General features: G+C 46.2%; 1 protein-coding gene across 1 annotated transcript in view; it reads right to left on the bottom strand.

Annotated features, from left to right (window-relative positions):
- Positions 1 to 27,200, bottom strand: part of AFG2A (AFG2 AAA ATPase homolog A) — a 1,603,044-nt gene that overhangs the window by 973,013 nt on the left and 602,831 nt on the right. Inside the window, exon 11 of the mRNA XM_069242390.1 lies at positions 25,646 to 25,855. Coding sequence (XP_069098491.1) covers positions 25,646 to 25,855 — 210 coding nt within the window. The remainder of the gene's footprint in view (positions 1 to 25,645; positions 25,856 to 27,200) is intronic.

Raw genomic sequence — 27,200 nt, forward strand, 5'->3', positions numbered from 1 at the left:
TGTTCACGCTTCCTCCAGTTACAGCCTGTGATGGCCATTCCTCCCATCTGGCCACTGCAGCCGTAGTGTTCTTTTGGTAGCCCACAGCAATGTGTTCACACCACACCAGTGAAAACACTGTGTTGAGAAAGGCACAGAAGGTTTCAAGTTTCTTTTGTTCGAGTGCCTCTGCTTGGGTATACTTAATTGATGTTTTCCAAGCCACTTTTCCCTCCACTGCTGTTTTAGAAATATTTGTCCCTGTGAGCGTGTTTTTCACCCTCTGGCAGACACACACCCATCCACTTTCAGTCTTCCTCATTCTAAAGTCCTCTAAAAAGTGCTGCAGCTGCTTATCTGGTCCCAGTGATAAATCCTAATTTTAAGTCCTCTAGACAGTGCTGCTACCTGCTTCTCTGGTCCCAGGGTTAATTCCTCATTCAATCTCCTCTAGTCCCAGTGGTAATTCCTCATTCTTAGCCCTCTAGACAATGGTGCAGCTGCTTCTCTTGTCCCAGTGGTAATTCTTCATTCTAAATCCTATAGACAGTGCTGCTACCTGCTTCTCTGGTCCCAGTGGTAAATCCTCATTCTTAGCCCTGTAGACAATGCTGCAGCTGTTTCTCTGGTCCCAGTGGTAATTCCTCATTCTTAATCCTATAGGCAGTGCTGCTCGCTGCTTCTCTGGTCCCGTTGGTAATTCCTCATTCTAAGTCCTATAGACAATGTTGCAAAATGCTTCTCTGGTCTGTCGGTAATTCCGCATTCTAAGCCCTCTAGGCAGTGCTGCTACCTGCTTCTCTGGTCCCAGTGGTAAATCCTCATTCTTAGCCCTGTAGACAATGCTGCAGCTGATTCTCTGGTCCCAGTGGTAATTCCTCATTCTAAGTCCTATAGACAATGTTTCAAAATGCTTCTCTGGTCCTGTCAGTAATTCCTCATTCTAAGCCCTCTAGGCAGTGCTGCTAGCTGTTTCTCTGGCCCCAGTGGTAATTCCCCATTCTTATTCCTGTAGACAATGCTGCAGCTGCTTCTCTGGTCCCAGGAGTAAATCCTCATTCTTAGGCCTCTAGGAAGTTCTGCTAGATGCTTCTCTGGTCCCAGTGGTTATTCCTCATTCTACTTCCTCAAGACAGTGCTACCGCTGCTTCCCTGGTCCCAGTGGTAATTCCTCATTCTTATTTCTCTAGGAAGTGCTGCTGCTGGTTGCTTCTCTGGTCCCATTGGTAATTCCTCATTCTAAGTCCTCTAAACAGTGCTGCTACCTGCTTCTCTGGTCCCAGTGGTAATTCCTCATTTTAAGTCCTATAGACAATGTTGCAAAATGCTTCTCTGGTCCTGTCGGTAATTCCTCATTCTTAGACCTCTAGGCAGTGCTGCTAGCTGTTTCTCTGGCCCCAGTGGCAATTCCCCATTGTTATTCCTGTAGACAATGCTGCAGCTGCTTCTCTGGTCCCAGGAGTAAATCCTCATTCTTAGGCCTCTAGGAAGTGCTGCTAGATGCTTCTCTGGTCCCAGTGGTTATTCCTCATTCTACGTCCTCAAGACAGTGCTACCGCTGCTTCCCTGGTCCCAGTGGTAATTCCTCATTCTTATTTCTCTAGGAAGTGCTGCTGCTGGCTGCTTCTCTGGTCCCATTGGTAACTCCTCATTCTAAGTCCTCTAAACAGTGCTGCTACCTGCGTCTCTGGTCCCAGTGAAAATTCCTCATTTTAAGTGCTCTAGAGAGTGCTCCTAGCTGCTTCTCTGGTATGAGTGGTAATTCCTCATTCTTAGTCCTGTAGATAATGCGGCAGCTGCTCTTCTGGTCCCAGTGGTAATTCCTCATCTAAGTCCTCTAGGCAGTGCTGCAGCTGCTTCTCTGTTCCCTGTGGTAATTCCTAATTATTAGTCCTGTAGACAATGCTGCAGTTGCTTCTGTGGTCCCAGTGGTAATTACTAATTTTAAGTTTTATAGAAAGTGCTGCGGCTGCTTCTGTAGTCCCAGTGGTAAATCCTCATTCTTAATCCTCTAGGAAGTGCTGCTGGTTGCTTCTCTAGTCACGTCGGTAATTTCTCATTCTAAGTCCACTAGGCAATGCTGCATGCTGCTTCGCTGGCCCCAGTGATAATTCCCCATTCTTAGTCATGTAGACAGTGCTGCAGCTGTGTCTCATTATTAAAAACTTTTTCTAATATTTATAATCCAGTTAGATAGTAAAATAGAATGCAAAAGGAAAAACAAAGGCAAAATCTATAGGCTTTGTCAATGCTTGTTTTTTATGTTACAGCCGGTCCCAAAATCAGGAAAAACATCTAAAGCCGGTAATTGTTCCCTAGGCAGTACATACTTTGAACAATACACTTAAGAAGGCATCCCTTTAAAAAGTATTCTAGAGCTGCCTTAATGATCCTTGACTGATAATTAAAATAAACAAAGACATTAAGGATACTTTAAACACGAATACAGATAATTTTATATAAAGTTCTATTTAAGTATCATGCCTTTGCAGAATCTTAAAATATGAACAAGGTCAGTAGTTTTCTTTGGGAAAGGTGGCAACCCTATTCGCAACAGACTCCTAGTAGGCTCACCCAAAAAAAAAAAAAAAGACTGTATGACATACTAATAAATGGAGTTAGTAAACTTCAGACTTGAGCATTTCAAACACCTCACTTCCTATTATTCTTTCCCCTTGTACTTCTGCCCCCTCAGACAGTCTGAGGAGGTCCTCTGCTACAGATGGTGTCCTTATTTCCACTTAATCCTGTCAGCGGTTTTCCACTGCGTAGGTGGGAAACTGGCCTGGCTCAAACATAGGAAGCTCTGGCCAGGTAGTCATTTCACAAACAGGAATGCCGGTCTGAAAGTCTTTCTACGTAACCTTTAACTTAACTTTAACTTAACAACAGAAATGAACTGGAAAGCTCTGTCAAAGCATGCAAAGTAAGACACTTGGAAGAAGAAGTATTAACACTCAACCTCGCATCCCTCTTCCTAGCCGCAGCAGTATAAATGCTTTGGAGTCTGTAGAGGCAGCTGCAGTAAGTGCTCCAGTCCAAAATAAATCTTGAGTCCTAGAAGACCTAGGGATTATCGAGGACCTACTGAATTCAGAGCTTCACCAGATTTGTGTGGAATGCAATGGAACCTATCCAGAAAAGTCAGAATACAGACTACGAAAGGGAAAGGGAAAAAAGAGAGTTCAGTAATAACAGTGCAGCGTGACCAGCTCTGTGGAAAAGTACTCAAAGTGATGGAGGTGATATGCTATTTCTTCAGAGGGCCAGCTTTTAACGCATTGTATGTTTGGATGTAAACTACAAACAGAGAAAAAGTATCCAGCGGATTTACAATTACCCCAAAAGTAATATAAGTTGTTTAAAATGTATGATGGTTAAATACAGAGCAAATATTGTAAAAATGTATAGGGAAAGTAGAACCAAATGTTATATAAACAAGCAATGACAGGGGAGGAGGCGGGGGGACAGGCCAAGCAATGGCAGCAGAATGGGGATGGGAAAATAATGATGTGGGGAATGGGTTGGGGATGGGTCAAGAAACATCAGAAGCGTGGTAGTGGGGGTGGAGGGAACATGTAATGCAACAATGCAGAAGGGGGTCCAGACAAGCAATGATGCAGGGAGTACTGCAAGCAAAAAAGAAAAAAAGTATGAGCAGTGCTCTCAAAAAGCATGAGAAGTGGAAGGATACAGCACTGGACAAGGAAGTGGGACTTCGGCCATGATCCAGGAGAGGGACAAACAAAGAAGAAGTGAAGCCAGCAGACACAGACAAAAGAGAAACAAGGAAATGAGACTGACTAAGGCAACCAATGGCAATTTATGGGCTGGCTCTGACCCCGTTAATAAACAAAATGTCTTACAAGCAACAGGGCATGCACTGTCTCTGGTGAGACCTAAAAAGGATTTTTCTAATTAGAATGCATGTACATGGGTAATATATGAAAGCCATACCTGAAATGCTCCTGGCACCAAGGTAATAAGATAAGTAGTACTGCATGACTTTTCAATCAAATATCAGCTTTAAATATACTTTGGAAATCTGTTCTTCTCCAAACATCAGCTTATGACTTTGGAAAAAACACACCAGGAGAGCTACTACCAGGTAGCTGGAGAGAAACTAGTAGCCCTCAAGCTACTCATTGGAGAATCCTGCTTTAGTCACAGTGTTTCTCAAGTGCAGTTGTAAATTAGACCAAAATGCTACAATTTATAAATACTTACACTCACTAGGCAAAATGGAGGAGAGTGCATAGGTCCCTCTTTAGAGGCATTTTTAATTATGGTTCTTCAACCATTCCTCTCCCAGAAGAACAAGTTATTTACCTTTGGTAATGCCTTATCTGGTAGAGATTCTATCTAGCCGCAGACTCCTTACGTAAAAATATCCCCAGGTGTCAGCCTGGATGCAGAAGATTTTCAAGCAGTACCCTTGCGTGCCAGCAGGTGGCATTGTTTGGGTCTGCATGGCATCATCTGCGCCGGAAGTGAAACGCGTGGTACCTATATAGGCATAACCTCGGCATGCTGAGCTTAGTTACTTTTGTGACATTCCATGCCAGGAGCGTGGTGCACTGACCAGGGGCACTACCTACTTCAAAGGTGACAAGCTAATGGTGCCCCTTACATGGTAATTGGTTTGCAGGGATGGGAGGGCCAGTAAGGACTCTGCGAGCTAGACATTATCTACCAGATAACGTGTTACTGAAAGTAAGTAACATTTTCATTTGACAGAGACTTCTAGCCACAGATTTCTTAGCTTAAAACAGATACCCAAATAGTACTTCCCTAGAGGTGGGACTGCAAAACCAATTAAATCAGAAAGTCCTGTAGGACCAAATGGAAAAAGTGCCCATCACCACAGACCTGACTGTTCAGGCAGTAGTGCCCGTTTAACGTGTACTAGCCAGGGACATCCAACACAGTTTGGGAACCAGTGAGCTATTTCCAGTTCGAACACAATAAAACTACAGCCAGTGGTTCCCAAACTGTGTGCAGCGCCCCGGGCTAGTTTTGATGGTGCACCAGGTAGCCGCGGCTCCCAGTTTGGGAACCACTCGTGTATAGTGAAGCCTGCATTGATGCCTGACAGATGTCTAGGACTGGTAAGCTACTACAGTCGTCACAAACTTGGCTATGGTGGAATGAGCATGCAAGCCCTTGGGGTGGTTGCTTCTTGGCCAGTGTGTAGCAGATCTTAATGCATAGAACAATCCATTACAAGATGATCTTTTTCTCTAGTGCCTTCCTTTTGTTTGATCCCACGTAGCCCACAAAGAGTTGATTGTCCACGCTGAACTCTTTTGTGCGGTCAAGGTAAAATGACTATGCTCTTTTTGGGCCCAGAGAGTAGAGTCTCTCCTCCTCTCTCAAGGGATGACGCATATCAAAGAAGGTAGGCAGGGTGATATTCTGGCCTACATGGGAGTCACAACCTTTGGAAGGAAGGAAGCACATGTCTGGCGAACCAGCTAGCCTGCATAAAAGGAGGTATAAGGAGGGTGCAGAGAGTGTGCTTGCAGTTTGCTGACACTCCTGGCAGATGTTATTACCACTAAAAAGTTTTTTTTTTTTTACTGTGAATAGCCTAAGAGGGCAATTGTGTAAAGGCTCAAATGGTGCACACATGAGAAACGTGAGAATTAGGTTGAGGTCCCACTGAGGCCTGATGAAGGGCGAAGGTGGAAATATATGCTGCAGACCTTTAAGGAATCTAGCCAATTCAGGCAACTTAAAGAGAGAAGGTTGGTCTGGCAACCACAAAAGTGCATAGATGGCTGAAACATAACCCTTAAGTGTGCCAAGAGCAGAGCACTGCTGAGCTGAAAACAATGCAAACATAGAACTTTAGATAAAGGTGCTGAAAGGGGGTCAACATTGTGGAAAGCACACCATGACAAACTTGTCTCAATGGCAGTCTTATACTGACTTGGAAGAGGGATGGCTGGCTGCCAGAATAACAGTACAGACTTTGGGAGGAAGGTCAAAAGCTGTCAACTGTCGCCGCTCAATCTCCACGCAAGAAGGTGGAGGGTGCAATGGGTGTCAAACCCTCCACTGTTACTGTGACTAAGATCCTCTTAAAGAGGCAGTTTGACTGGAGGACAGATGGTCATCATACTCAACAGCTCGGGATACCCGATGTTCCGTGCCCAATCTGGATCCACAGGAATGATGTGGGCCTGTTCCTGACCTTACTGAGAATTCTGGGCAGGAGTGGTACTGATTGAAAGGCGTACAGGAGCTGGAGCTTCACTTGAGACGTAAAGCGTGCCATAGTGAGAGTTGCCTTGGAAACTCCAGCATGTAAAATTCCTGACATTGCACGTCCTCTGTGATGGTGAACATATCTAACCAAGGCTCTCTCCACTGCTGAAGGAGACTGTGGTAGGCTACTGACGGTACAAAGGATTCGGAGTCGGAGATAAGGTAAGTGATTTTTATTTATATGAGTAGATGGTGTAGTTCCAGTGGGGGAAAAGGAGGGGGGGAGATTGTTGTGGCCGTAGGTCTGATAGGCTCTTCTTTGTCTGCTATTAACCGTCTCTGCTTCTTTCTTCCTTTTAGGTTTGGGTGGACGTCAGCTCCTCTCGTCTCCCGTGGATACCGGAAAAAGAGAACATATGGTAGGACAAAGGTAAGTCAGTGGTGGGGTGTTTGGGTTTCTTTTACTATTGGCATGCAAGGGAAAGGGTACTCTGGGTTGGAGGGAGAGAGGTAGAAGGGAAGTGCCCAGTCGTGAGGGTGTGGGTCACACGTGCTGTTGGTAGGCTCTATTACTCTCTTTCTCTGAGCCCTGACCAATAGTGCTTTCAAGTGCTAACCCGGTGCCCTTTTCCCCCCTGTTCCAACCCCAACCTTCCCCTCGTGTGCCCGGTTCCCTTTCCTTGCTCCCCTTTAGTTATGCTAGGAGTTCGGTGTCCTAAAAAGGACCGTACCTTGCTGAGCCACGACCCTCCAGGGTCGTGGCTGGATTCGCAGGCCTTAGTCTCTGGGTTCCTCGGGGAATCCCAGTCGCGGTTCTCGGTTGCCTCTTCCTGATGGTACTGCTCGGTTTCGGCGTCCGGTGTTTCTTTTCGGTGTAGTCGCTCCTGCTCGGCGTTCGGTGTGCTGTTTTCGTTCGTCTTCCTCTCCGTCTCGCGAAACTCCTCCTCCTTCTTCCCCTCTCGGGAGTCCGTCCTCTCTTTTCTGTCAAAAACCCAGAAATCCGGGTTTGGCGCGTCTGTTAGCGTTCCCATGTCGTCATGGGAACGCGGCCGTGTTTCTAGAGAGGCGTGTGACTGGCGCCAGCTCCGGGAGCTACTAGACGCGCTCGAGGAGACCTGTCTACACTCCCCATCCCATGATCAGGACTGGTAGAGGACCGAAGAGGCAAGAAACCGGGACAGATAATCAGCGGGGCCCTGCTGGGAACCCGGGATGTGGTGGACCTGAAAGGTAAAAGGTTGGAGCTCAAGGAACCAGCGGAGGACCCTAGAATTAGAGTCTTTATGAGAGGCGAGCCAAGTGAGAGGGGCATGGTCGGTGTAAAGAACGAAAGGCCTGCCCAAGAGGTAATATTGCAAGTTCTCCACAGACCACTTAATGGCGAGGCACTCCTTTTCAATAGCGGGGTAATGACACTCCCTAGGAAGTAGTTTCCTACTGATGAAGACAACAGGATGATCATGACCCTCCCTATCAGGTTGTGTGAGGACCGCACCCAAACCGACATTAGAGGCATCAGTATATAAATGGAAAGGAGCGGAAAAATCCGGACACCTAAGGACTGGTTCGGTTGTAAGCGAACGTTTTAAGTGTTCAAAACTGGCAAGCTGAGAGTCGGATAACAGGGCTAAAGTAGAGGGGTGCTGTTTTTTTAGGAGGTCGGTGAGAGGGGCAGCAATCGTGGAGTATTGAGGTATAAACCTGCGGTAATACCCCACTAAGCCCAAAAAGGATCGTAGGTCTTTCTTGGTCCTTGGCATTGGTACTTGTGATATTGCCTCAATTTTACTTTTCTGGGGTTTTAGAGTCCCGTTACCTATTAGATAACCGAGATATGATATTTGTGTGTTACCTATGGTGCACTTTTTCGGATTAGCCGTGAGCCCTGCTTCAGTCAAGGCATTGAATACTTCGAGATGGTGTAGATGATCAGACCAAGTGTCACTATAAATTACAATGTCATCAAGGTAGGCTGCCGCAAAGTCATGGAACGGTTTCAATAGACGGTCCATTAACCGCTGGAAGGTCGCTGGGGCCCCGTGGAGACCAAAGGGCAGTATAGTGATATAGGCCTGATTGGGTCGCAAAAGCTGTTTTCTCTTTGTCTTCTGGTGCGAGGGGAATTTGACAGTACCCCTTCGTGAGGTCAAGGGTGGACAGATATTTAGCTCTTCCTAACTTCTCTAATACATCATCTACACGGGGAATCGGGTAGGTGTCAAAGTGTGATATGTCATTTAATCGGCGGAAGTCGATGCAAAATCGAACAGATCCATCGGGTTTTGGGACGAGGACCACCGGGAAGCACCATGGGCTCACCGAGGGTTCGATCACCTTTAGAGTCAGCATTTTTTAAATTTCCTCTTCTATAATGTGTTTCCGGGCTTCTGGAATGCGATAAGGACGGAGACGAATAGTCTGCCCCTCTGGGGTTTTGATTTTATGGTGGATTAATGTGGTTCTACCTGGTGTCTCCGAAAAGAAAGGTGAGTGGTTTTGTAAGAGGGTGGATAGTTGTGACTTTTCACTATCGCTAAGAGATTCATTTATGCCTGGAGTTACTCCCAATTCTTTGCTCATAGTGGGACAGAGCTCTAACCCTAGAGGCGTGGATGGTGTGATAAGGAATCCGTTACCAGTGGTGCTACTGTTATCTTCTGGGTGTTCCCATTTCTTTAGTAGATTGACATGGTATATTTGAGTTTTTCTTGGGTGTGGATTTAATTCAATGAGATAGGTGACGGGGGAAACTGCTTTTATCACTTTATAGGGTCCCTGCCATTTGGATAACAATTTATTTTCAGAAGTTGGTCGCATTATGAGTACTTGGTCTTTAGGGTGGAAAGATCTTAATTTAGTCCCTTGATCGTAATACGTTTTTTGATTTGTCTGTGCTCTCTCCAGATGTATTCGAACATCTTCCCATAGGGTCTGCAACTGCGATTTCAGTTTATGGACATACTCCAGTAGGGGTTTCCCTTCACCCGCTTCCTCTTCCCATGTTTCTGTGGCCATATCAAGGAGACTACGCGGTTGTCTCCCAAATACTAATTCGAAAGGACTGTGTCCTGTGGAGGTTTGTTCATGAGTCCGGATGGCATAAAGGACCAGAGGTAGTTTCTGGTCCCAGTCTTTTCCGGAATCATCAAATATTTTCCGCAATAGGGTTTTTATGGTACGGTTATAGTGTTCCACTAAACCGTCCGTTTGGGGGTGATATACCGAAGTTCTTATTTGTGTGATCCCTAATAGTTTACAAATCTGCTTCATAAGGCCGGACATAAAAGGAGTGCCTTGATCGGTGAGGATCTCTTGGGGAAAACCTGTTCTAGAAAAGACAGTTATCATGGCCTGAGCTACCGTTTTCATAGTCATGCTAGATAAAGGAACAGCTTCTGGATACCTCGTAGCGTAATCTACGAGTACCAGAATATAAGTGTGACCTCGGGATGAGGGTAGGAGGGGGCCGACCAGATCCATTCCTACACGGCTAAATGGAATATCTATAATGGGTAGGGGTTGTAACAGAGCTTTCCTAGGGGTTCCTGGTTCCGTTAATTGACATCTAGGACATTGTAAACAGTATCGTCTGAGGTGGGCATAGACCCCGGGCCAATAGAACCTCCGTAATAGATACTCTTCCGTCTTTTCCCGACCGTAATGGCCACCCCCTGGCTGGTTATGAGCTAAGAACAGGACCTGATTTCGATATGATTCCGGTACCACCAATTGCTTTTTCTCTCCAATTGTGGATTTGGTGACTCTATACAGGAGATTGTTCGGTATTAAGAAATAGGGACCCACCTCGTTTGTGGACTCCGTCTTGGCTACTTTCCAGGCGTGGCTGAGTGTAGGGTCCTGTCGTTGACTATCCCGAAAGGAGATAGTTGAGTCACCGGTTCCGGCTACCAGTTTGCTAGGGTCTGGTTCAGCCTTCGACTCCTGATATTTAAATTTTTCTTGTCTTTTCTCCCTTCTTGTTAATTTTATGCGAACGGGAGAGCTCTCAATATTAGAGTTGGAAAAAGGTGCTTCTGTCCACCAGTCCGGGGAGTGTCGGTGTACTCTGGTTTTGTCTAATATATCAGAGAACCGCATATAGTCGGTCCCGATGATGCAGTCTTCGATCAGTCTGTCCATAATCCCTACCGGGAGGAAATCGTGATGCTCGTCCCATTCTATCCTAACCAAGCCTAGTGGATACTGTGCCTTGTCCCCATGAATACAACAAATAGTGACCCATTGGTTTGGTGTTTGATCACTTGGTTTCACTAAGTCTTTCCGTATCACTGACTGGCTACAGCCCGAGTCCACTAAGGCTTCGGTGGGATGTCCGTTTATTTTTATAACCTGTCTGAACTTATAATTTCCCCCACCTGTACATAATACTCTGCGCCGGGAAACCCCGATTTCCATAGGTTCAACCCCGTCACTTTTTCTGGGACATGTTCTCGCAATGTGACCCCACTCCCCACAGCTAAAGCACTGGGGTTGTTGCATAGGACTACCCTCCCCATGTTTGTGGGCCCCTGCTTCTTCCAGGGAATGTCGGGCGTATATTTAAGTGGGGCTATAGGTGGTCTCACAGTGGATCTAGGGTTTATCGGTTTAATATCCGCAGATCGGTGATAGGCACAAGCCAAGTCTATGGCCAGTTCTGTGTCGACCTTGGGATGTTGTTTTATCCAATTCCGGGTGCTGTTCGGGAGAGAGTCTAAGTACTGTTCCAGGATAATCGTTTTAATTATGTCTTCTCTGCTTGTTCCCAGAGGTCCCAACCACTTTAATCCCAAGTCTTTTACCCTGAAGTAAAAGGTACGGGGAACTTCACTCTGTCCCCATTTCACCTTTCTAAACTTCATTCGGTAGTATTCTGCGTCGTGACCGACCCTTTCTAGGATGCTACGTTTGATATCCTTATAAGGTGTGGTGCCTCCTGGATTAGCGGCCTGGTAGGCGGTCTGTAGGATTCCCGTTAGGAGAGGCGCAATATACTGTCCCCACCGTTCTTCAGGCCACTGTGCCGACAAGGCTACCTGCTCAAAGTTTGTAAAGAAGGAGTCGGGATCTTCTCCTTCCTGAAATTTTTGTAAAACCGAGCTCGGGACATTAGGATGTACCTTGCTGGCTGCTATGGTGTCAGTTAGTTTTTGCAGCGCAGTCTCATGTACCCGCTGGTTGTTAGCCATGATTGTGGCTTGGCTTTTTAGGGCCGTTTGGAGGGCTTCTCTGTCTTCTTTTGCCTCTCGTTGATGTGCCTCCCAGACTAGTTGGAGGTGACGTTGGCCCTCCGCCAGCTGTTTAATCATGTCTTCTAGCGTAGGTTTCTCCCCCATTTTGAGTACCTCTCAGTAGCCTCGCAGGTCCTGGATCCCACTTCTGACACCACTGTGGTAGGCTACTGACAGTACAAAGGATTCGGAGTCGGAGATAAGGTAAGTGATTTTTATTTATATGAGTAGATGGTGTAGTTCCAGTGGGGGAAAGGAGGGGGGGAGATTGTTGTGGCCGTAGGTCTGATAGGCTCTTCTTTGTCCGCTATTAACCGTCTCTGCTTCTTTCTTCCTTTTAGGTTTGGGTGGACGTCAGCTCCTCTTGTCTCCCGTGGATACCGGAAAAAGAGAACATATGGGAGGACAAAGGTAAGTCGGTGGTGGGGTGTTTGGGTTTCTTTTACTATTGGCATGCAAGGGAAAGGGTACTCTGGGTTGGAGGGAGAGGGGTAGAAGGGAAGTGCCCAGTCGTGAGGGTGTGGGTCACACGTGCTGTTGGTAGGCTCTATTACTCTCTTTCTCTGAGCCCTGACCAATAGTGCTTTCAAGTGCTAACCCGGTGCCCTTTTCCCCCTGTTCCAACCCCAACCCTCCCCTCGTGTGCCCGGTTCCCTTTCCTTGCTCCCCTTTAGTTATGCTAGGAGTTCGGTGTCCTAAAAAGGACCGTACCTTGCTGAGCCACGACCCTCCAGGGTCGTGGCTCGACTCGCAGGCCTTCGTCTCTGGGTTCCTCGGGGAATCCCCGTCGCGGTTCTCGGTTGCCTCTTCCTGATGGTACTGCTTGGTTTCGGCGTCCGGCGTTTCTTTTCAGTGTAGTCGCTCCTGCTCGGCGTTCGGCGTCCTGTTTTCGTTCGTCTTCCTCTCCGTCTCGCGAAACTCCTCCTCCTTCTTCCCCTCTCGGGAGTCCGTCCTCTCTTTTCTGTCAAAAACCCGGAAATCCAGGTTTGGCGCGTCTGTTAGCGTTCCCATGTCGTCATGGGAACGCGCCCGTGTTTCTGGAGAGGCGTGTGACTGGCGCCAGCTCCGGGAGCTACTAGACGCGGTCGAGGAGACCCGTCTACATGGACCTTGCACCACTTCTGTATGGAGATGCCATTTGGGATCCGCTAGGCATCTGTGGCTGAGTTTGTCTATTCTGACATTCAGAAAGCCCACCAGGTCTTCAACCACCAGGGAAATTCCCTGACATTACAGCCATGTCCAGAGACTCAGGGCCTCTTGACAAAGGGTCCACAATCCCACCCCACACTGTTTGTTAAAATACCACATGGCTGTGGTGACCGTGAACAACTGCACCAGTCTTCCCTTGATCGAAGGAAGAAAGGCTTTCAGTGCCAAGCGAATAGCCTGGAGCTTCAACAGGCTGATGTGGAGCTTGGACTCCATCGGAGACTAGAAGACCCTGATCTCCACCTCTCCCAGATGGCAACCCCAGTCCAAAAGTGATGCATCTGTCACTACAGTCAGCTCCGGTTGGGGAAGGGAGAGGGGTCTGCCACCGACCCAACCACGGTTTGCTAGCCACCACTACAGATCTTTTATAATTCCCTCTGAGATCTGTCAGAGAGATTCCCCTGATGCTGTGCCCACTATTACTTCAAGTCCCACTGCACAGCCAGGATATGCCAACAGGCATGAGTGACCAGCAGGATGCAGGAGGCCATGAGGCCCAACAGCCTCAGTGCCAGTCTCATCGAAATCGAGAATAGAGGCTGAAACATCAGAATCATAATTTGAATATCCTGGACTCACCACTGGGGAGGATAAGTCCAAAACTGCACTGTGTCCAGAACGGCTCCAATGAAAAGGAGAGTCTGAGAGGGAATCAGGTTGATAGTGAACCCTAGCAAGTGCAGGTGGTTCGTCGTAGTCTGAAGATGGAAGACAACTGCCTGGGGCAGGCCCACCTTCAACAGCCAATTGTTGAGGCAGGGAAAGACTGGAAGCCCTGACCTCTGCAGATGAGCTGCAACCACCACCATCACTTTTGTGAACAACCAACGGGCGCTGGTGAGGTAAAAAAAGAAGCATGGCAAACTGAAGTGTTGTTGGCCCAACAGTGAAACGCAGATAACATCTGTGGGCAGGTATGATAGGGCAATATGTGTCCTGCAAGTCCAACATTACCATCCAGTCTCCCAGGTTTGGGTAGTCGGAACTTGGGTGAATGTGAGCACTTTGAACTTCTTTCTCCTGAAGAGGAGATTGAGAAGGTACAGATCCATGATAGGACAAAGTCCTCAATCCTCCTTTGACACCATAAAGGGCGGGAATAACAACCACAACCTGCTTCTGATGCAGACATCTTCTCTGTGGCTCCCTTGGCCAAGAGAGTCTGCACTTCTCGACGGAGCAAGGAGAAATGGTCCTCCATCAGCTGATCGTAAGTGGGTGGCATGCTTGGTGGGGTAGTCATAAAGGGGAAGGCGTAGCCCCTTTAGACAATCTGGAGGGCCCAGTGGTCTGATGTCACTGATCGCCAGAAGGTCAGGTGATGGTGTATCCTGCCTCCCACTGGGTGCCTATGATGGTTGGAGGGCAAACTAAAGAGGCTTAGAGCCAGCGGCTGCCCAGGCTGGCGATGGATCGGGGGAGGTGATTTGCTGACTTGATAGCTGGCCACCTGCTCTACATTGTCTCTGGGACCTGCACCCTCGACCACAAAAATGATGGGAAGCCTGCTGGCTGTGGTAGCTAGGAGGGAATGGGTTTGGGTAGAGTCCCTTTCTGTGGCCACGAAATGGGCCAAAGGCGGATTGGACCCAGCGACCTTTTTGCGAGCGCCAGAGACAAACCCAAGGAACTGGTCGTAGCTTTGCTGTCCTTGAAGCGCTCCAGAGCTGAATCTGCCTTCCCTCCAAGAAGGCAAGAGCCATCAAAGGGCACGTCCATGAGGGAAGTCTGGACATCTCCTTACAAACCAGTTGCTCTCAACCAGGCATGGTGCTGGCAATGTCACTGATGATGAAATCGCTCGGCCCAACACATCAGTCGTGTCGAGCCCTCACCTTATAGTAAAAGTTGCTGTGTCTCGCCCATTAGCAATAGCCTGGGTAAGTATGGCTGGGGCCTCCTGCGATACCACAGGCAGCACTTGTGCAACCAAGTCCCATATCAGCCCAATAGGCACACACTGTTCACTGACCACAATGCAAGGCTGGTGGAAGAGAATATTCTCTTGACAAACTTATCCAGCCTCTTGGATTCCCTATCCATTCGAGAGGTAGGGAACGTGTCAGGGTTGATTCTGGGTGTGGAGGCTTCGACCAGGAGTGGGGCGATGGTGGCAGGCAGCTGTCCTATACACAGGAGCTCCTGTGCAGGGCTTGGCCCAGACCCAATGTAGGATATTCGTTGGGGCTTTACTGAGGGGGAGCAGGTGTTCTGAAGGGGAGACTCCCAACTGAAGCACCTCCATCAAGACGTTTGTCTTGACTGACCCTGAGGGTTGCATAAGACCCAGGCTTTCAGCCACCCTACGCACCACCACTCTGAAGGAGGAGGCTCCCTCTTCTGTAACTACAGAAGGAGAGCCCAGGCCAGTGTCAGGTGAAGTGTCTAAACCACTGACCCCTACCTGTAACCTTGTACCAGTTGTCTTGTTCATGTTCCTCTTCTGGGAGCTAGTAACCATAAAGGTCTATAGACCCCTCCCAGGCCTACCAAACAAGTAAGACACTGGTTCTGCAATGGGAAGTATGGGCTCAGTGGTAGCCAAAGTCAGCGTTGGAACTCCAAACTCCGGCTCTGTGTAGGAGTCAGGAATAATGTTGGGGCAATGGCACTGGAGCGGGCCTCAAGGAAGATCTCAGTCTTGTCCAGGTTCAGCTCCTGATCCAGCATGGGGTCCAGGGGCCCGACAGGCACCGAGGGCAAACCCGCTGTCATGAGTTCAGTAGGAGCCCGTTCTGCGCCCATTGGGCCCTAAGGTGCTCCAGAGGTTTTGGGCTGCCCAAATATAAGCCATATGGCCCCACAGAAATACTTCAGCTGGGCAGGTGTTACTCTTGCAAAATCGGGGGAAAGTGGAGCAGACCTGGGTTTAGGATCTATGACTCAAGGGGCCTGGAGTGTTGATGCTCCCATGTCTCATCGGAAGACTTTCATGGACATGGCCAATTGAAAACCTGTTTAACTTCTTTGGCTTCTCTTGCTTGTGGGGCTTATCCAATGACTTGGAGTACAATGACGACTGGAGCTCGGCCCCCCCTGCACTGTGGTAGCTGCGGAGGCCATTGTTACACAACTGCATGCGGAGCCAAACAATACCACCTACCGGTACAGTTTGATGCTTGGGGATATACTAAGATATGGAATAAGCGGCTAGAAGTCTCTATCTGACTCAAGGGATATCCTTACAGCATAGGAGGAGACAAGAAAGATTTCCAAAGTATAAAAATGAAAGAAGAACTTTGAAAACCCACGCGCAGGAACAACCTTTCACTTACATGACAAGGTCCGACCATGTAAGTGGATTTCTTTCATGCCAGTTTTTCTCTGTACGCACCAGATTCCATGCTAGAGCCAGAGGCGACTATTATGCTTTTTGCTTTCATTTACTACTCCTCAGCAGCAATTACATAACATTACAAAGCCACAAATCTCAAGGGCCTGAGGGCAGAACTATAAATCACCTATTTAATGACAGCCATTGGCAAAACACTGTAGAGTCCCCTAAAGGAAGAGACAACTTTTTTGGCCTCTTTGACGCTCCACTGACAAATAAGTGATTTTTGTCTATTCAGTTCATGTGAGATGACTTTTTAAATATATATATATATATTATTATTTTTTTGGGAATTGTACGGTCATCTTTTAGCTGGCGTCCTGTCAATCCGATGTACTGACTCTACCAGCTGGGAAGTATACCGGTTCCCTTTACAAACTCTCACCTTGCCATGGTAATTCTCTACTATTTGCTGTTCGACTACATGTGTCTTCAAATCAGCAGCTGAGGCCTTTTTGTAGCTCTCGAGGAGACTCCTGAAGTGCACGTCATGTCAATGTGACGCAGTGCCCACGTGCATGCAACAGCTTGTCCCATTTATATTTTCTGCCTCCAATGCCATTTTAAGTTTCCTCTTTGTATGAAAGCTGAACGTTGGTTGCCACGCGTTTTTCATCTGGCTACTGTCACCTATGTCCTTTAGTCTCCCCTGATGCCCTGCTGGTCGGATCTGCAAGTGATGCAATAATTCCTCCACAGGCAAAGCCTACAGGAGAGCTGTTCATCTCTGGTGACCCTTTCATGTGTTTCCCCTGTGTGAGCACTTTGCTCAGGGCAGCCATCTTCCCAATTGTTTCTGGGCAATTAGTGACTGTTTATATTTCCTATTATACCTTAGTGCAGTGTTTTTCAAACTTGTTAATGCCGCGCCCCGCCCAATGGGAAAATATAAATCATCGGGCCCACCTTCTGAATTTTTCATAACTATTCTATTAAGTTGCCAGTGTTTAGATCCGCACAATAATGTACCTGGACAACATGATTCCCGTATGGCCTTGGATCTAACGCTCCTTCAGAGCCACTTGAAATGGGTGGTCTCTCTGTAGTAAAATTTATGCTTTGTCATCAACGCTTTACAATCTGATTTGATAATGAAACGTCAGATGCAGCTTCTGAGATTCTAAATAGATTTTTAAAATCTGATTTGATTACAAAGCGTCAGATGGAGTTTCTGGGATTCTAAATAGACTTTGGAACAAAGATCTTATAGGATGTTTGTCTGTTCAGGGCCACTATACTCTAAGAAAGTGGCATCCTTTGTTCTAACACAACAGGACAGCCTTGCTGATGAGGGTTCATTTCAGTACGAGGAATATGGGAAAGAAAATGTCCTCATTCATACTGAAGTACGACAGGACTTTTGCTAAAAAATGTAGGACGAAACATGTGATCTACATTAACATGGGAAACAGTGGACAAGGCTTGTCATATGAGAGGAAGCTTATACTCCCGAACTGGTGTAGCTGCAATGAGATGTTATCTTTCATATCAAACAAATAAACGACACAATGTAAACAATATTTAAAGCTAACTCACAATAGGGTCTTCAAAACTGTGTTTTAAGTAGAGGAGTGCATCGAATTACTGTCTACTAACGGCATTAGAAGCTCTGTCTAATTTCCTGCTGTCAGAAGTAACAAGACAAATAGCACCTGCATGGCTCGATGTAAAAAAAGGCCGGCTTTAAAACATAGAACATTGTCCAAAATGCAGAAATAAAAGGTAATTTATTTTGGGTTCCCACAAATGGACCTCAAGCTGTGTGAACTTGTACTGGCCCGCGTATGATTATTTTATGACCACTTGAAACCCAATGCTCGTTTGGGGCAGCCTGGGATCTAACTAGCAATATGTTCCAGAACCAGGCTGACAAGTTCAATAAGCTTTGACAAAGCCAACAGATCTCACCTATAAAATCTATTGGCTTTCCCAATGTTTTAGCCATGCTGTCCAGCATCACAAGTGCTGTGCAGCATGGCTTAAAAAATTAATTTAAAAAATACGCAAGATACAGCCACTGCATCATTATGTAGGCGTGTGCTTGCACTCAACATGCATGCAAGCATATAAAAGGACATCTTTAATTTTATTTACCAATCCAAGATGAATTGGTAAATAAAACAAAATACAGTGCGAAAGTGGTCGTCTAAAATGTAGTGTCAAAGCCTGTTTTAAAAAAAATATATATAAATGGATGAAGGGATGGTGGGGCTGAAACAACACAAAGGGTGAAAGGGTGTAACAACAGGGTAGGCAGGGGGAGAAACAACACAGAAGGCAGGGGGGAGAAGCAACACAGCAGGCATGGGGAGAAGCAACACAGCAGGCAGGGGGGGAGAAGCACACGGGGCTGGGGGAGAAGCAACACAGCGGGCATGGGGGAGAGGCAACACAATGGGCGGGGGGAGAAGCAACACAGCGGGCAGGGGGATAACACAGGAGATAGAGCCACATAGAGCATAGGAAGGGAGAAGCACAATGGTGAGAGAGACCAACATGAGTGTGAGTGGAGGAAGAGAAGCACATGAAGGAGAGAGAGAGCAACGTGGAAGGGGGAAAAAGCACACAAGGGGGCAGTTGGAAAACACATGTACTCTCAAGGAGTGCTTAAACAAAAACAAAAAAGTAGTTACATAAAAACGAGTGGAGGAAGCATAGAAGCCAGCCTTTCAAAGAGATGGTACGGGTACTATGCTCCATGAGAGAGACAAACAGACGATGGGCAGGCTGAAACAAGGAAAGCGATCTAATATAAAGCCAGCAAATACAAGTGACAGTAAAGCCAACCACTGTTAATTAATCGGTGGACTTGACACAGAACATCTAAAACTGGACAACGAAGACGTGGGAGCCTGATTTCGTAGATATAATCTCTGTTTCTTTGGCATTCCAGAGGCAACCAAGTTGGGCAAAATAGAAGACTACATTGAAAACATGCTAGCTACACTGTGGACATGAGAATTCAACCCAAATGTATATGGTTAAGAAAGTGCATTGTTCTCTCACCCACGGCCAACACCGGGTGCCCTGCTGCGTACTATTACCATCAAGCTGCAGTGCTATTGAGAGTGGGATAGAATACTTCAATTGGCTAAAAAGCAAACATCTCACACATGCTGGCTTCAAAATTTCGACTCTCCCTGACTTTAGACTAGCAGTGCAGGAAGCACCCTGAAGGTTCCTGCAGGTTAAGAAAAGGTTTTAAGAACTGTATATCCAATACAAAGACGTACCCTTTATAGCTGATATTCACATAGGTAGGGAAAGTCCACATGTTTCCAGACCATCAGGCGGCGGCGTTCCTGAATAAGTCAGGGCACAAAAAAGGGAACAAATATAGGGCTTCTGACTTTCACATGCAACAAACTCTCAGTGATGTGGAACGATCACTGAGATACTGGGTAAACAATTTGCGGGCGTACATGGCTACGATGCGATGATAGCAATCAAGGTGCTTTTTGGTGATCAAAGTACAAGAACTATGCAGTGGTGATACTGACACAACTGCTTCGGAGGTGGTAAGACTGTGACCTCGATGACATTGAAATGATAAGCATTGGTGAAACACCCAAGTATCTGTTCGCTGGCACTAGTGGAGTGCAGGCATTGCATAGACAATGCTGAGGCGCAAGTTGTGTGCATTTCTACTAATGAGCACACACTCTGGCATTAGAAATGTTAGGTAGGGGTGAACCTTTATTTTATCACAAATTAGTAACTGAGCATAAACGCTACATTATTTTTTCTAGTTGCTTCCAACTTGTCTAGGCTGATTATTCTGCATAGGTTTGAGGAACTTTTAGGTGAAATGTTGTCATAACTTGAGATTTGTGGGTGAGGTATGGGACAATCCACTGAAATGTTCAAGGTTCAATGTGCAATGATCGAGTGGTCACTGACTGTATACTTAAAAACAGTAGTGGTAAACACACTCTTCTACATAATAAATCGTAGAGGGACAAATGCAGGGTACACATAGCGTTACCAATACCGAGATGAAAATTAAGCTCATGATATGCAATGTACGAAGGCTAAACTCGGAGCTCCGATAGGTCCTTTGCCTCGTATTTTGCATATCTTAGGGGACTGGCAGTGTTCATTCGCACAGGAGTGCCATACATTCATATACAAGAAATAGCAGCCCAGAGGGACGGTATTTGATACAGTAAGGTAAACTTGAAATTGCGAGCCTAGTCTTAATAAATTATGGTGATCCTGACTTTTTCACGTCAATCCTCACTAAATGTATGCAGTTGGGGCTGGCGGCTCTGATTTGGGAAGGAGATCATAATGTGATGATGCATCTGACTCTTGATGGCATGAGGCAACGCAGATAGGATCCACCCCAGAGTGCGGGAGGCACTTCAGACAATCTTGCAGCAGCACGGCCTGGTCGCTATTTAGAGATTTCGACATCAGGGGGGTTCGAGACTATTACACGTGCCACATGTCAGCCCGTAATTAATCTTCCAGACTAGACTACTGGCACAAGAAACGTGACTAGCTGGACATGTGATAGATAGATAGACACCTTCCACGCACATATTTAAATCACTCCCCCATAACATTAACAATGACACTGTCAGACCAGATCAAGACTGCGGCAAATCTACTCGCTACTACTGCTGAATAGTGCCTTTAAGGAGATCAGACAGGACACTACAATACTTTGGCACCTACACTGGCTTGGTAGACTTCTGAGGGAATCTGGGAGGCCTGTAAGGCAATACTGAGGAGGGAATGTATAGCCAAGGGATGTGGCACACTTAAGTCTATTGATAGTAATTTAGAAAAATTGGAGTCAAATGTAAACATTTGGAATCTATATTCTGCGCATATGGCACTGCAGACGCATTGCGAGACATGCATATGAAACTGCAAGAGCACAGAGAAGTCATTATGCTCCCTAATTACATTAGCGGAGGCTCGAAGGGACATCAAGGACTTAAAAACAATAAGGCTACCGGTGAATTCTACAAGGAATATGTTGAAGAGCTCCCGCCTGTGTTGCTAAAGGTTTATGAAGAGGCTTTGGCTACAGGTTGGTTGTCACCAACCACACTAGAGGCTTTTGGAGTCATGCTCCTGAAACCTGATGAACCTCCTAATAAGTGTGGATCAAATTGCCCCTTGTTGCTTATTAACATAGACAGTAAAAGTCTTGCTGAAAAGTAGTAGCCAATTGATTTACCTGCTGCATGGCTTGGTGCTACTGGACCGTTCTGGGTTTACTCCTGGTAGATCCAGAGCTACTATCTTGCGGACACTACTTCCCAGTAACCACCAAATAGACCGAGACATTAAGGATGTAGCAGTATTTTTAGATACCGGACGAGTTTCGATTCTATCACATGGCCATTCCTCTTCACACAGTGATTTAACAAAGGCCCCCACAGGCCCTCAGCCCAGTACCCTGGCCTGAGAGCTCCTGAGAGAGTTGGGAGGGGGGCTCCTCCATGTACTTTGCAGGGGAGGCCCCATAAAATTTCGTTACACCACTGTCTTCACAAAGCTGGTTGGGATGGGGACAAGGCTCGGTTGTGCTGCCTCAGATTTACAAATTTGCTACCTGGCAGCTCAAGAGCAATACACAGACCACTTGTTCCACAATATTAGACAAGTACCACCATATGACTTGGAAAGGCGCCTGGAGGCACCAATACCACAGTTCTCATGAAAACCCAACTTGAACTAAAAAAAAAAAAAAAATATGGTGGATTGTACTGATTGGGTTTGGTCACGTTTTGGCAGCTATTGTAGGGATTGAAGCGATATAATCCTCGTTAATGCCATTATTCAGTAACCCACGACGTGAAGTGACTTGTGAACCTGCAGCTAGAAAAAGACTATACAATGGACAACTTCAAACCCTGGGAGATATATATAATAATACTGCCAAATATATATAATATTACAGGAATATAAGGGATTAAGCCCTTAAAATGCACTTGACAAATACCATCAACTGACCCATACAGTTAGGGAACGGTTCCCAGCTTATCCAGATGATCCGGGTAAACTCATGATCTGGAAAGTCCTACCCTAAAGATTGATTTTGTTTATGTATGCCACGGTCATGCAGGACATGGGGAAAACAAAAATCTAAAATAAGGTGCGAGCCAGTTGGGCTTACTGCTGTATGCAAATGCAGTACAAACAGTAGGCGCAGGCTCAAGCTCTTTCAATAACAGTATAGACCACATCACACCCCAACTAGCATGTAAACAAGACCTAACGGCTGATGCACGCTGTCAGCGATAAGTTGCCCCAGAGGCAGGATTTTACATCTTGGCATGGGAATGTCTGGGAGTGAGCCGTTACTGGCTTTTTTTAGGCTTGCTACTATAACTGGTGGAGCTAATACCACTTCTGGCGCTGTTGGGCAAAAGAGTGGTGGTGTTTTGCTGGGGTAGTGGAGGATCACCTAGAGGAGAGGACTGGGTGGTGTAATACCCAGTAGGAGACATACTAGCATGCTACTCCTGCACCAATCTTGGCCCAGGGACATTTGGAACCCCAAAAGACACTACTTATTGGCACCAGAGGGCGGTTCTACTGGTGGTATTGAACAAATGTCAATGGACAAGCCATTAAATACAGTATGATGCATTTACTCTGTACCTGTGCCAAGTTAAACTAAGTAATGGGCAAGATACCTGCAATAAAGCTTGTTGCCCAGTTTGATTGGGACCAATCTACTAATGCATGTGATCATGACATGAACAAGACCCATTGTAATGTTTTGGCTATTGAATAAGTGGTTCAAAATAAATCAATTGATAAAAAATGTTTACCCCTGGACTCTGGAGAAACGTCATGGTTGACAGGTCAGGCTGTAGGCTGGGTCAGAAGATGGACTAATCGAAGCACTGGTCCTCGTTGGAAGGCTTGGATCAGGCAGGGAGTTTGAGGATCTTAATGTCAAAGATGGGAAACTCAGCAGCAGGTAAAGTCCGAGGATCCTCTACATTCAGACTTAAAAACTTTTCTGGAAATCGGGATCCTTTTAGCGTGGAGAACCAGCAAGTTGAGCTGGACTGGCAGTTTGTGCCGGCGGCTGCAGCTTAGTTGTGGTCCATGTTAGCCTCTGGTTCTTTAGGAGAAAAATTCAGAAAAAGTTTAGAAGTGTACAGTATTGCAATAGTGAAGTGGGGAATAGTACGCTCTAAAAGCAGCTAAGGGTCAAGGAACTTTTGGGCACCACTTGAGGGTTAGGCACCAATCTCCCAGAAGTCACTAGCAGGGTCCGGGGCAAATCAAGTTGGAACTGGTCAGCCCGAGCTTAGCATAGATTTGGGCTTCTTGCAGCTTTTATTTTCCTGGACCTTAACAGGAGGCTAGCCAACTAGCTCTTGAAGTGCAGTCTTCTCTCCTGCATACAAGTAGGGAGCAGGTCCAGCCCTCTGGGGACTCTCTCCGCATGTTCAACAGCAGATACAGTCAGTCTTCTGTCTTCCACAGGTCCAGATGTGTTCTGAAGGGGATACTGAGGGTGCCATATTTGTGCCCAGTGCCAGCCTGTGGTTGGGGGAATCTCCTGCCCACTATCGAACCAGCGGGGTAAAAGTTCCCAGGGGTGCCTCTAATCACCTTTGCAGCACTTCCAGTGTGTTTTACTCTAAACTATCCCACAGTGCCTCTCTGAACCTAAACCAATGTGGTAGAACCCGTCTTCGCTTGTGCAGAGTTTCCAGTGCCACTCCCAGATGTGGGTGGTATCATAGGCAAAAACTCCCTTGTGGTCACTCAAACCTCGTTTTAGGGGCAGCCAGTGCTTAATTTGTGCTTGTTGTTTCCGGTGCTGAGCACCAGCACTTATTTTTGAGGGCCGGCGCTCATTCTTCTGCCTCAAGCATTTGCTGCGAGCAAAAGACACATATGGGAAAGACAGAGGAGACAAAAACAAAAAAGCGTCACAACAGGAGAAAGCAGAAAGCTGCAGAGTGAGCTGAAGGGGCAGGAAGATTTACCCCTCCTTGGGAGGGTCACCTGTCTCACTTGTAGGTACCAGAAGACCTCAGAGGGCATCAGTTGGTACTCTTGTCGTAGCTCACGCCAAAACAGCTATTAAGATCCGTCTGGATGTATATCTGACGTTGCCAGAGCAGAACAAAAGGTACTCTTAAATCAACTGAGAGTTGTCTTTTTTGTGGCTGACAATGCCATTGGTTGGCTGAAATACCTCTCCAATCAGACCAAAAAATGTAATTTGCATTTTCTATTCAAGGACGGCTCCTCCGTAATAATGTAGGAGCGTTGTCCCCCTGCTCAGCACCGGGGAATGAAAAGCTAAAAAAACAATTTTATTATCATTTTATTTTTCATTCCCTGGACCCTGGCTGAGTGAGTCGATGCCATGACTGTAGGGCGGGGTGGGGCTGGGCCATCCGCCATGGATAGCAGGGGGGAGGAGGAATGGTGGGCACTGTAAAGTGTGCATGTCGGTTTAGCCGCCCGTCTCAGTGTGGCCAAACTGACATGCGCACTTACATTTCTCCAACCGGCTGTGGAGAAATGGCACAGACTCCCTGTGCCTGAGCAAGCACCAGACCAGCCCGCTCAGGCCAATCCTGGTGCTGCTCTTATGCTTGCTTTAGCATCAGAGCAGCGTCTGGATTGGGAGCCTGTGCCCCAGTCACTGCCAGGAAGAGAGGAGCGACAGAGGCAGCCAGCAGCGGAATCACAAGCCAGATAAATTTTTATTTTTTTATTATTTATTCCCCTAACATCTCCAAAGCCCCACCACCTGAGACTGGCAGCAGTCGCCACTGATTCTATTCCTCCATGGTATGGTCCAAATTAACCTTAAGAGCTTCTTGCGTCCATTCTAATTTTCAATATCCACCCATCTGCCTAATTAAATCTGTTTGGAATTTAGTCCAAGTTGAAAATAAGTACTAGTAAACCAATAAGATCAATCCATCTGTCCAGGCCAGCAACTGGAATCTAAACATGGCTTCCGACACAACTTCCTCCATATCATCCAATCACAGACATCCCTCATCAGGGCCTTCTTCCTCCAAAACATGGACTGTGGCACTTTGTATACACTTATCTTCAATCTCCACGCTTCAAACTATTCACAGTTAGTACGGCATGAAGAATGATCTACAAACTAAGTCACCAAAGTCACTCAACTTAAGCCCATATACAGCTTTAAGCGCTCCCAAATATCACTGTGCATCAAATTCAAAGCTTTCTCCCTCACACACAGGGTGGTTCACATCAAATGAGCCACAAATCTAACTTTGTGTCTTGAGACACCAGCTTGTCAGGATTTTACATTTTCTATACCAAGAGTCTTGAAGAAACATACAAACATCCAGTCTTATGGCACTATTTTCCTACATTAGAACAAGGAAAACAATTACTTCTTTCAGCAAAACCTGAACCCACATGTGTCCTGCCGCTCTTGGAACATTTCTCATCCTGTTTCTTTGGCATGCCATGTGCCCTTTATTCTGTTTCTTCCCATTCCCCACAATTAGCCTTATCACCTCCTTTGTCTCTCCTAGATGACTCGCACTCTGAAGTAGAACACTGTGTTCACTGGCACTCTCCATGTATGTAATACAAAACATAGGCAGGAATGAACTCAAAATAGCACTGAACGCTGAAAACACTCTTAAAAGTGACAGAAAGTGGACAGAAAGTGGCTCCTTTTTCTTAAACTCACCTTTACTGCCAAGAAGTTCAGCCCACTCTCATTGGCGAGGGCCTTCGCTATCATTGTTTTGGAGCACCCTGGAGGGCCATAAAGAAGTATTCCTTTTGGTGGCTGGATTCCCATGCGGATGAAAGCTTCAGGGTGCTTCAATGGCCACTCCACAGCCTGTTTCAATTTCAGTTTCACATATTCCATCCCTCCGATGTCTGACCAGGAAACCTGAAAATAAAAAAATAATGTGTGTGTGTGTAGACAGATATGTCTGTGTTTGTATCCACAATACTCAAGAGGAGACATGGGCTACTGTGCTCGCATTTTGAAAATATATACACAACAGCACAAGCATACAACATGTCGAGGAGGCCTACCTGTCCCCCTACTATCTGCAATCTTTACCTGGTGTTCAGATTTGTCTCAACTGTTGCAGCTTGACTTGTTCATGTGCCTGAGCTGGGTTAACACCTTCAGTATGAACATTAAGGAAAACAACAAAGCAATGGGTTGATTGCTTAGTTAATTTCCATCAATGGTAATTACTCAGGGTGTAATCCACTCCACCTTTTTTGTCCCCTATGCCAGCTCAAACCGGTTTCAGCCATTTGCAAGCCAGCCTCGGTCCTGCTCCAATAGAAACAGTCCAGCCCAAACTGCTTATAACTGGAAGCTTGTTAGCTGTACAACGTTGTTATTATTTGTAATAGTACAGTTGATATGATTAGCTCAGCCCAGCTCTCTCTTGCAGAAGTACCCCGCATAAGGAAAACCAGAACAGGAGGACGCTCCTTGTCCTACCGCGCCGCCACCTCCTCGAATGCCCTTCCACTCCACATCAGACAAACCACCTCCCTCCCCAGCTTCACGAAGGAACTGAAGACAAGGCTTTTTTAATCCACTTCACCGGTACATGCTAACTACCTTAGACGCTAACGGGTGAGTAGCTGCGCTTTACAAACAATGATTGAATGATTTGATAGATTGATTAGCCAGCAGTAGTTGTATAAACCTACCAGTACTTGTCAAAACAGACACGTTCATTTTCACTCATATTTTTGGGTATACATTAAGTATATTTAGTTCTGGATTGTGTAAGGCACATTTAAAAAAAAAATGTGTAACACATGATCATTATGTGTTTCTTGTTGGTTTATAGAACTGAGCAAGTCCTCCTTAACCGGATGGATATAAAATTCATTATCATACTGAGCGTAAACATAATCTAAAATCTACTGTGAAAAGCGTGCCTAATTGAATTGGCAATAATAACACAATGGGAAAATTGAGCGTTTATACGCTCTTCTCTGTAACTGAATTACTACCACTGCTATTTTTTGTGAATGTGAAATCTTTTGAAAACAAGTATGCAAGCCGCTAATGGATACTTGAGGTGACAACTAGAGTGGAAAGTTGTTTTCTTGTTTTAAATGTTTGTTTGCATGATTAGTGATATTTATTCTGGTTTTCAGATAATAATATTACTTCATTAATATGAATGCACCCCAATAAAGGACTATCTACGAAATGCATTGAGGTTGCATACACAACAGTATGTGCGTATCAATTTTCA

This window comes from Pleurodeles waltl, chromosome 1_2, assembly GCF_031143425.1.
Source record: "Pleurodeles waltl isolate 20211129_DDA chromosome 1_2, aPleWal1.hap1.20221129, whole genome shotgun sequence".
Lineage (NCBI taxonomy): Eukaryota > Metazoa > Chordata > Amphibia > Caudata > Salamandridae > Pleurodeles > Pleurodeles waltl.